The sequence below is a fragment of the Brassica rapa genome, unplaced genomic scaffold, assembly GCF_000309985.2.
Source record: "Brassica rapa cultivar Chiifu-401-42 unplaced genomic scaffold, CAAS_Brap_v3.01 Scaffold0562, whole genome shotgun sequence".
Classification (NCBI taxonomy): Eukaryota; Viridiplantae; Streptophyta; class Magnoliopsida; order Brassicales; family Brassicaceae; genus Brassica; species Brassica rapa.
The window spans coordinates 26,369-38,387 of NW_022610503.1; the positions used below are offsets into that span (position 1 = coordinate 26,369).

Below are 12,019 nucleotides of genomic sequence, written 5' to 3' on the forward strand. Positions count from 1 at the left end.
TGTCTTCCAAATCCTCTTTAGAAAAAGTTAATTGCTTTTCTTTCTTCTTCACAAACAAATATACTTTGCCAATAATTTGATGTTATTGTACGTAGAAAGCATTTTGAGGACGAGTGGTGATTAAAGAGCTACTTTAAGTATCACAAGGCAAGTGGGGTCTTGAGAGAATTCTCCTTTTGTAAACCAATTAGAGAGAGACACGTATAAGAGACAAATTTGCAATTGGCATCATTGCATTTCAGGGGGACAAAATAGAAGCCTTTAGTTAGGACCACACAAACAACAGCATGAAGCTTTCCAAAACGAATTTTATAAAATGTCTCACCATAAAATAGAAAAAGTAACAATACTGTTGGGCCTTATTTTTTGTACCGAAACCAACTTTTAGTTCATCCCATTCCACTCATGATTCTCAGTCAAGATAATTTGAATATTGTTTACTAGAATCTTATATTTTGAAAAAAAAATTAATAAGAAAGAAGATGGCGAAACCTCCAAAAACCCAAATGATAATTGTTTTTGAACGAGAAGAGGGGATCAATAGGCCCAAAAATACAAGCCACACAGACTACTCTTAGGTGATGATTGTTTAGATAGTTTTTAGATTTTATTTTTTAGTTTTTGGTTTTTGATTTTTAGTTTTTAAATTTTGGTTTTTAGTTTCTAGTTTTTGATTTTGCAGTAGATTTTAGTTTTTGAAAAAACACGAATGGTGATTTTGGTTTCTGACTTTTGGTTTTTGTTTTTATAAAATATTAAAATATTTATCTAAAATTTCTGATTTTTGTATAGTTTTAGGTTTTAGAAAACTTGAATGATTATTTTTGTTTGAGTTGAAATAAAAATTAGTAGTAAAGTATTACTTACTATGAACAACAAATAATACAAAATATTACCACTTAAAAATAAATTTATTTTATAAGAGAAAATAATGCGAGCTAGATATATGAACCACAATTCTGATAGGGGAATTGCCACTAATACCACTTTCCTAATACCACTTTTCAACTTTACACTTTTCAACTTTACCATTAAAATTTTAATAGACAAAGTACCATTATACCCCTGAATAATTAAACCTAAATTACTCTCGTTCTCCCTCAATTCCAAATCTGAGAGTTTCCAGATTGATTTCGAATTCGACGGTGATCAAATCCGACGATCCTGACGAGTTCTCCGGACGGCGCTGACGAATTCTCCGACGAAGCTGAAAAACTCTACAAGCTCAGGCGAACAAGACGATCTCTCACTTTCTCCTCGATTGAGAAATAATGACGGTGGCGACGAGCATTGATTCGCTTCTGGAGAAGCTCAAACAGGAGGAGCTTTACCTTCCACCAAGTAATTGAGAGTCCTTACATTCTCAGAGCTGCCAATTTCTTCTTCCAACTCGTGCTTCTCCTCCGTCTTCTTCATTTGCCTCTGTAAGTTCACCATTTACGCTTTTCATGTTTGTATGCGTGGAAACATGAGCTTTGCATTTCACTTGAGTGGCTAGGATCGGAAACCTAATAGGAAATGATTTGGGGGAAAAGAAGTATCAATTTTATTGATTTGAGTTTAGTACTCGATGTACTGTATTGAGTTACGACGAAATCATTATCTTAGGGAAGATTACGATGTCATGTTCTCAGATTTCTATTCTTAGTAATCAATTACAGAACAATGGAATATCTTTAGTGCTTAGATGAAATGAAAGAAGTATATTGAGACTACTTCTACTTTTGGCCACATTCTCTGACAATTTTGTTGCTTTTTAATAGGAATTAAGTTTGGTTAGGTTGGCGTTGAATGCCCTGCAAGGTGTTCTTCTCTTATTAGCATACATAAGCTCTCTTATGGATTATGCTCTGAGCCAGCTGATAGGACAACCCACAAAAGTCTGAGCTTGTGGCATTGGTTATCAAGCACTGACGCCTTGGGACAGATTCTTTGAAACATAGGCTGTTTTGGTTCTTTGGTCTTTCTTCTCCATAACTTCGTAGACCCATTTCATGAACTTCAAGTTGGAAGTTGAGGGACATGGGGGAGCTGTAAAGTAGGTGAAAATGAAGAAGCCAATAACAAGAGCCACTATACTCTTGTTAATCAGGCTTTTGCTATTTCTGTGAGAAAGGTCCTAGAAGGCTATATATCTGGTCTGGATATATTATGTGCATCTGCAGAACTGAGACGTTCATCTAACATTGTGGTTTTGTAAACCCTTTATAAATTTTTATAAACCATTATAAATTCAGAAACCTCAAGTATCTCTCAATACTCAATCATCTCAATACTCAATTATACTTTTTTATAAGGCCTTATAAAAGAAACTGTAAAAGAATGATGTTCCTTAATAAGCAAAGAAATAGTGAAAAGTTGGTTAATTTGGTGATTTATAAACTCTTATAAATAGATTTATAAACCTTGTAAATTAATTTATGAACACTTATAAATAAATGTAAAAACTCTTATAAATAGCTTATAAGTTCTTGTAAATAGTTTTATAAACCCTTTTAAATAGTTTTATAAATATTTATATATGTTTTAAAAACTTTATAGATGGTTGATACAAGGTTTTATAAGCTCTTATAAAATTTATAAGTGATTTTATAAAGGTAACCCCCTTGAGGTATTTATTACAATTTTTATATTTATAAGGTTTTATAAAAGAAACCGTAAAACAATATATATATATATATATATATATATATATATATATTTAGCCTTATATTTTTATGTTTTCATAGGGAAACACAATTTTTAAGAAGATTGGAGTTGCAGAAAGAGAGAGAAGACACGTGTTTTTGTATGTAATATATATGTTCTTGACACATATAAGAGAAACAAGACACATGTCTTTCTGTAATATATATGTGTAACACGTGTTCTTATAAGTGATTGTAAGCTGTAAATCATTTGTACTTTACATTTACTCTAGTTTCTTTTTTCAGAAAATTAGTAATGAGCATCTTCATGTATTTATATCACCGATTTTATTTTTTAAACTTATAATAGCTTTATGAATATTTTACTTCTAAATGTAAAGATTTATAAAATCTTATAAAAGATTTATAAACTCTTGAAAAAGATTTATAAACTCTTGAAAAAGATTTATAAAATCTTATAAATATTTATATATGTTTTAAAAACTTTATAGATGGTTGATACAAGGTTTTATAAGCTCTTATAAAATTTATAAGTGATTTTATAAAGGTAATCCGCTTGAGGTATTTATTACAATTTTTATATTTATAAGGCCTTATAAAAGAAACCGTAAAACAATATATATATTTAGCCTTATGTTTTTATGTTTTCAGAAGGAAACACAATTTTCAAGAAGATTGGAGTTGCAGAAAGAGAGATAAGACACGTGTTTTTATATGTAATATATATGTTTTTGACACATATAAGAGAAACAAGACACATGTCTTTCTGTAATATATATATGTATAACACGTGTTCTTATAAGTGATTGTAAGCTGTAAATCATTTGTACTTTACATTTACTCTAGTTTCGTTTTTCAGAAAATTAGTAACGAGCATCTTCATGTATTTATATCATCGATTTTACTTTTTAAACTTATAATAGCTTTATGAATATTTTACTTCTAAATGTAAAGATTTATAAAATCTTATAAATGATTTTTAAGACTTTATAAATGAAATTACCTTTCTAAATATTTATAAATGATTTTATAAAACCTTATAAATATTTGGTATATTCTTATAAGTGATTTTATAAAGGTTTATAAATCATTTATAGGAATATATATATAAACTATTGATAAAGGTTTATAAATGATTTCTGAATTTTCATAAATGATTTATAAATATTTATAAATTATTTATTATCTTTATAAAGTCTTATAAGGATTTTATTATGATGATATAATTTGATATGGTTTCTCTGCCTCTTCTTTATAAAACAATTATATCATTTCTCAGATTTTCTTAGCAAACAGAGGTACATCATTAACATCATCCACAATCAACTAAAGGATATATATATAGACTCGGTAAGATTCAATCATGATTCATGAGCAAATCTACACTCAAGAACAATTCAACATCCATAAATATTCTATAATTCACCACAAAATAGTTAAGTCAGAGAGAAAGAGAAGCATAAGATTCTCACTGCAGGAGGCAGGCCAAGCAGGACGATGGACGTAAAGCAAGCAAATCTTCTTGCTGGAGAAGTTTCTTGCTGCCCATAACACCGTCTTTTGCTCCTCTCCACGTCTTCCGCCGTAACCACGAAGATCGTCTGATCCACATCTAAAGCCGCCTCCGGAGACTTCCCCAACACTCCCCATTCTTCTTGGAGACACTCGCTCTTATTCTTAGCTATGAACTATACAGCAAACTCAATATCCCCACAAACCTCTGCTACATCATCTTGCTGTTTTCCACCACATGAGGAATATATATAAACTATTGATAAATATTTATAAATGATTTCTAAATCTTCATAAATCATTCATAAACATTTATTAATTATTTATAATCCTTATAAACGGATTTTATAAACTCTTATAAATGAATTATACTTTAATAATATATTTAAAAAACCTTATAGACTGATTTTATAAAGTCTTATTAATTGTTTTATAAACCATTATAAATAATCTTTTATTTACTATAAATAATTTACAAACATTTATATTAGAATTATAGACACTTATAATAGCTTTATGAATATTTTACTTCTAAATGTTTGTAAAGATTTATAAACTCTTGAAAAAGATTTATTAACTCTTATAAATTGTGTTATGAAGATTATTAAACTCTTATAATATTTTTACAAACCTTATATACAGATTCATAAACTTTTATAAATATATTTTTAAAACCTTAAAAATGATTTATAAGTTCTTATAAATAGTTTTATAAACCCTTATAAGAGCTTTCTAACATGCAAGATAATATAGATTAGCTAGAGCCCAAGCTGCAGCAAGACTACCTTCCTTTCCCTTGTATCAGAACTTTGCAATTGATCAACCTTCTCGGTGGGAAGATAAGGGACATTTTCATCCATCCTAGGACCAACAGAGCCTCTCCCACGTTTGTTCCTGTCATTTACAAAGAGACTCAGAAGATGAAGGAAGCTAAAGGTAACAGAAGCTATAGCAAATAGACATATATACCGTGATTGGAGAAAAGACTCAATTCTCATCATCTCCTAAACCTTCATCATCATCATCCAAGTACAATCTTTTGTCCAATGATGATTGATGAGTGATCTTTCTCTCCTCGTTAATGGAGCTACATTTCTTATCCAAACTCCTTTTCGAGAAACTACTACTCCACTTCATTTGGCTACTGCTGTTGCTGCTTTCCTCTCTTGATTTTATTTTGAGCCTTTCGTTTTCTTGCTCCTGAGTCTTCCACATCTCATTGGATTCTACCGCTCTGTTTGTTGTATTATGGTCAAGAAACAAGCAAGAGATTAGAGTAAATAATTAACATATTGAGCTACATTGAGTACTAGACAGACACGTAAGTCACAACTGTTAAGAAACGCAGAACCAAAAACAAAACTTTCAGATTCTGCCAACTTTCTTATTGTGAATCGACCATTCACCAACAATTAAAGCAAATGTGTGCTGGCAGGATTGTGGCTCTCATATAAGCTTGAACACAGCTTCTCAGGAACTGAACATATCAATTACATTACAAAATAACTCAGATTTACAAAGGGTTATAAAGGGTCTTAAGTTGTCAAAACTCAATGTTTTCACAATCAGAATTGTTTATCTTAGATCGACATGTACAGATTAGAAGTCTAAAGCAATCTTGTTTGATTTTCGACTATAGTAACCACAAAATCGAAATTTCGCAAAATTAATCGACACAAACAAAAAAAGGAGAAATTAGATGCATACCAGTTGGGAATCTTGTACAGAAGTAGGAGTCGACAAGTGAACCGCAGAGTGAACCGCAGAGAACCGGTGGAATGAGAGAGAGATGGTGGATCTCCGGTGAATCGGAGGCAGAGAGGAAGAAAAAAGATCGCGAGAGAGAGAGAAAGAAAAGAGGATCGCGAGAGAGAGATAAGGTTAGGGCTAGTATGGTCTTTTGGTCATTAATGAAAAGTGTATTTGTGAAAATGTCTTCATACTAGTGGTATACTTGAAATGTGGTACCAAAGAAAGTGTAGAAGTAAAATTCCCCCATTCTGATATATATATATGACAACATAATTACTGCAGTTCAAAAATGAAAATACATAATTAAAAAGTTAAAAAAAATAGTTGTATTTTTAAAATATTTTATAAATCACATATTATTATAAATAAAAATATCAATAGCTAGTTTATTTAAATATACTAAATAAAATTTAAATGTACTTTTATAAGTTCAGGAAAGTACTGTATAAAATTATAAATATATTTTGAATTCGGAATTTAAAACTTTATTATCCTTCTGGTTTCTCAAAAATTGGATTAATGATTTTTTGGTCTGATATTAAAAAAAATTATTTTAGAAGTTTATTTCTTGTTTAAAAAAAATTAATACAAGAATATATATCACGAATTTTAATAAATAGTACCAATAGTAAGAAAATGAATCTTACTAAACCTTTTTTGATTACAGTAATTATCATTTTTTATTTTTTTCTTATATTAAAATATAAATAAAATAAAAGCAATTTAAAAAAAATTGGAAACCCACCGTAAGATAAGAAAAAAACTATGAAAACTTGGCTTTTGGTTTTTGTGTTAAGAAAACAGTTATTTGCAAAAACTAATTTTCCTACATTTTAGGGAATCTATTCTTTTAAAATTTTGATTGGTTGCTAAATGGTTTTTGGAAAAACAAAAACCAAAAACTAATCCAAAAACTACAAACAATCAACCTTTTAGTCAAATTCGTTTCGAGCGAAAGCAATAGATATGCAATGTACCAAACAAAATCAGTGCTGTGCGAAGATTTTTGGAGGCCTGAGACGAGTTAAAAATATATATTTTACATGATATTGTTAATAATAGTTTTATTTAAATTTGAATCATATAAACATTTGAAATATGTATATATATATATATATATATATAACACTGAGTTTTTTTTGAATTTATTACATCAACGTTTCTGATTCTTCTTCATAAAAATGTTATAAACTAAAAAAATTAAAATCATGATAAAAAATATGAATTTGTAAGTTAATAACAAAGATACAAATTTGGGATTGAAATGTTGGTATCCGTTAAAAAAACAAAAATCTTAGCATTTAAATTAAATATAATAAACTATATATTCGAAATTTCATATTTTTTTACCAAATTTCCATAAATATATAAAATAAAATTAACTCATAGTATATAAAAGAAGACAAATGTGGATTAAATATTTGCAATTTTTAGAAGTAGAATCTTTATTATTTTATTTAAAATATAGAGATATTGATAGTTATTTTAAACAGAAGTTAAATTCTGAATCAAATAAATATAAAAATGTTATTAAGAGAATATTTTAAGTACTATGTAAAAAATTTTTTTTGTAATTAGGGTCTCTGGAATTTTTACAAAATTAGGGGTCCTAGTTAAATGCCTTTTTGACCAAAAAAAAAAAGGTTAAATGCCTTTTTTTTTTAAAGGCTATAAGCACGACTCTGAACAAAATCACACCTTTACACGGATTACTCTTCAATTAAATTCAGATTCAAAGGGACTGAAAAATACGGACAGTAGGACTTGGAGAAGATGACAATCTTGTTGGACAATATGGCTGCACGAAAGCCAACATTGAATTCGCAGCTCCCGCAGATTTTGACAGATCGCTGAAGATGGCTGCGAAACTTGCCAACCATCCTCCTTTAGAATTAAGTCCGTTTCTAGGTAAGTGCAAGACGTGTTTTTGCACATGGTTTTTTTTGCAAAATATTTCGTGTGTTGTTAGATGATTACAGCTCGCATGAAACCTCAAAAAGTAAAGAGACGGGCCTGTTTAGAATAAACAAAACAAAGAAAAACTTATTTTCTGAATTTGTTAATTGTTCTGGGCTTGTATTTTTAAACATGGTCTTCTGGGCTAAGCCCAGCCTATTTGTGACGTAAGGCCTAGATATAAGAAGCGTTGACTTGTCCGCATCATCATGTGATATCTCATAATTGTGAGTCGGTATGGTTTTTGTCCATTTCCACATCATGTGCATGTCCCCTTTCATTTATTTCATTTCTATATCACCTTTCAAATTAATATCTATAGCACGGAATTATTGAACCAAATATATAAAGTGCCCATCATACATTTACTATATCAGATATTAAATATTGTTTTTAATTAGCTATAGAAAACGATATATAATACTACAAAAAAACACTAGTCTCTTCAATACTTCAACTACCGACCACGCTATTAGTATTATACTAGTATTTATCTACGAACCAGCATGTGCTTCCTGTTAATCCCAAGTTTTGGTTGATAATAATAAGTCAACCGTACATGGATTTCAGCTTATGTTTCTGCATTTTTATTTCTACTATGTTTCAACAAGAGTGTGAGAAGTACGCATGCAGAAATAAATAAATAAAAGAAACGGCTAGTGGGTGATTATACTTTTTAATCTGTGATTATATCTTAATCTGCTTCACTGTGTAAATGTCAATCTGGAAAACAATCATGAAAAACTCATTATTTTTACATTATAAGGTATATAAATGGCAACGAACTTAGGGTGTAAGTAAGAAAAAATAAACACTGCACATGCATTGGCTTTTAGCGAAATACGTTATTTAAAGGTAGTCACTAAAATGGACAGCAGCGGGTCTGCAACTACCATGTGCTGTGTTTATTTTATTATTTATACATAAATTTATATGAATAACGATCGAAAACTCGTTAACGAAACTTAAAACAAGGTTAGGAAAAAGTGTTTGTTGGTAGAAAGCATGAAGCATTGCTTGCGGAATTAGCAATTAGCATTTACAAGTTTAATCAGCGATTGTGACTTAACATCGATAATTAGGTGAAGCGGAGATGAATAGAGTAACAAAACCATTTTTGTTAGTTTCGGAATAACAAAAGAAAGAATAAAAAAAAAACTGAGAGGGGTAAAAGGGTAATAAAGTGAAAAAAATGTTCTTAGTTTAGCGCGGCAGTTTGTAAAGTGAAAGGCTAATAATAAAAAGAGAGGAGGAGTTTGCCAGATTGCAGAAAAACGCCATTAACGATCACAGCTGTGCGAATCCGATTAATCCAGAGAGGGAGAGAGAGTCATAGAATATCTGGATCTTCTTCTTCTTCTTCATTCAGATTCTCTTCTCGGAGCTGCCTTTGGTTATCTTTATCTTCTCGGAGGGTAGACGAGGTAAGAAGAAGAAATTCATCTAATGCGTGTTACGTGTAGGAGGCATTGTTTTAATTTTCGACTCCATGTTTGCTGAATATTGTTTATTGGAATTTTATTTTGTTTGGAGGCAGGTGTATGTATGTGTAAGTAATTTGTGAAATTTAAAACAAAAGATTCGGGTCGTCCTCACTGCACATGGAGTTAGCGTTGAGGCAGGTCGAACATTCTACAGAAGCGGCTGTGTCATCATCATCTTAAGGCCTCCTTCCTTAGGTAAATTTGATTCCATTCATAAGCATCTCATTTTTGTTTCTTTGTATTCAATAAAATATATACATCTTAGGGGGACCATTTATACAAACCTCCGCAAAACCTATCCTGGAATAGTTATAATATGAATCTTGTTTTTGTCTCTGTCTCCATAGTCCAGACTCAAGAATCTCCGTTTTCTGATCTTGCTCTGTAACATATTACTTTTAGTATCATTATTAGTTTGGTAGAGAAAGAGACACACATGGTTGTTACCGGCATGGAATTTGACCAGATGATTGATTGGACTCAATTATTGACTTATTATTACACTTTGCCTCCATTATATAATGTTTTCATTCTCATTTTTCTACTCTGGAGGTATGATGATGACTACGGAAGCGGATCAGATGCAAGGACCAAGCGGCGGCGGCGGCGGCGGCTGTGAAGAAAAGATTTCTGTTTCTGTTCGTCTGCGACCTTTAAATGACAAGGAAATGTTGAGGAATAATTCCCCTGACTGGGAGTGCATCAACTCTACAACCATCATGTACAGGAGCCATCTCTCTATCTCTGACCGTTCCATGTATCCTTCTGCTTACTCTTTTGGTATTACATTCTTTTTTTATTTCCCTTCCTTTCTTCATCAATTCAAACCCTCTTCCTTCCTTCCTTCTTTCTCTCTTATTATTATTATTATTCTCTGCCTGCCTCTAGACAGAGTGTTCGGCCCTGAGTGTTGTACCAGGCAAGTCTATGACCAAGGGGCCAAGGAAGTAGCTTTCTCTGTTGTCAGTGGCGTTAATGGTTTGACATCTCTGCATTTCACTCTTCCTCACGTTTTCTTTTTTATTCTTCTCTTACTTTATATTTCACTTGGTTTTCAGCTAGCGTCTTTGCGTACGGGCAAACAAGCAGTGGAAAGACATACACCATGAGTGGAATTACTCACTGCACTTTGGTTGATATATATGACTACATTGACAAGGTAATTTAAGAGAACAAGCATCCTCATATCTCTTACCAGCCGATTCTATATTTGTTTCCGTGTGGTAGTTAATTTATCTGCTTACTGTAAGCAGCACAAGGAAAGAGAATTCATTCTAAAGTTCTCCGCCATGGAGATCTATAATGAGTCTGTGCGAGATCTCTTAAGTACAGATAGTAGTCCGCTCAGACTTCTAGATGATCCTGAGGTAAATATAATATTTTCATTCTTTTTTGTTTTGTTTGGTAATCTCTCATACGAAGTTCATTTTCCTTCTGACAGAAAGGGACAGTTGTTGAGAAACTCACAGAGGAAAACTCTGCGCGGACTGGAATCATTTCAAGGAGCTCCTTTCTGTTTGCGAAGGTAAAAGACAGTCTAAATCCGGTATATATCTAAATTTTCTAATTAGTTATGTTTTGTAATAATTTTCATGGTCATTTAATCATTTTCAGCTCAGCGGCAAATTGGAGAGACAGCTCTGAATGAAGTTAGCTCCCGGTCTCAATCAGATTTTGAGATTGGTTAGGCATCTCCTTGATTTATATTTTTATGGTTTAAACGCTGCATTTCTTTGTGAGCTTTATATCTTAGTTCTTCTACTACTTTCTTACAGACAGTTGAAAGCACGGCTCGTGAATTTTTCACTAACGATAAATTTAGTACACTAACAGCAACAGTGGTAAACTCTCCATCACATTGTCTGCTAAAAAAATGTTGTTGAAAAGGATCTATAGAGTAATTACTTGGTCCTGCAGAACTTTATTGATCTTGCTGGAAGTGAACGTGCATCTCAGTCATTATCAGCCGGCACAAGGTTGAAAGAAGGTTGTCATATAAACCGAAGTTTGTTAACGCTGGGAACTGTCATCCGTAAGCTAAGGTTGGCTTCTGAGCACACTTAGCTTCTTCCATAACGATTCTCTTTATTTTTTTTTCTTTTTGCAATCACTAATTATTATATGGCTAATATTCATGCAGTAAAGGAAAAACTGGTCACATTCCATCAGAGATTCAAAACTGACGCGCATACTTCAGTCTTCCTTGGGAGGAAATGCCAGAACCGCCATAATATGTACCATGAGTCCTGCAAGAATCCATGTTGAGCAATCAAGAAACACGCTTCTATTCGCGAGCTGTGCAAAGGAGGTGACAACGAATGCACAAGTCAATGTCGTCATGTCTGATAAGGCTTTAGTGAAACACTTGCAGAGGGAGTTGGCTAAACTGGAAAGTGAGTTGAGAAGCCCTGGTCAGCCTTCGGTTGCCTCTGACACAACAACTGCATTACTGACGGAGAAGGACCTCGAGGTTGAAAGGTAACGAGACAAAGCTCCACCAATCACCCTATTACGATAATATTAATAGCTCATGTTCACATTCCAATCACTCTGTAGTTTTTCTGAAGATTTGAGTTGTGAACTGTTCCATTTATTGCAGCTCAAGAAAGAGTATTCCAACTAGCACAAGAGCTAAAAGCAAGCTCGTTGCGAGATTGAGGATCTTCG

At 32.0% G+C, this 12,019-nt stretch overlaps 1 protein-coding gene across 1 annotated transcript; it reads left to right on the top strand.

The window, feature by feature from the left end:
- Window positions 1-5,943: 5,943 nt before the first annotated feature.
- LOC117130570 (kinesin-like protein KIN-7H) lies at window positions 5,944-11,830 on the top strand (the record flags this gene model as incomplete). The annotated part of the gene is given in 13 exon segments (XM_033283341.1): window positions 5,944-9,292; window positions 9,406-9,547; window positions 9,905-10,132; window positions 10,241-10,330; window positions 10,411-10,511; window positions 10,606-10,719; window positions 10,794-10,829; window positions 10,832-10,877; window positions 10,967-11,012; window positions 11,106-11,193; window positions 11,270-11,394; window positions 11,493-11,512; window positions 11,515-11,830. Coding segments are annotated over 11 exon segments (1,208 nt in total), but the record flags the coding sequence as incomplete, so codon positions are not given.
- Between the last annotated feature and the right edge of the window lie 189 nt (window positions 11,831-12,019).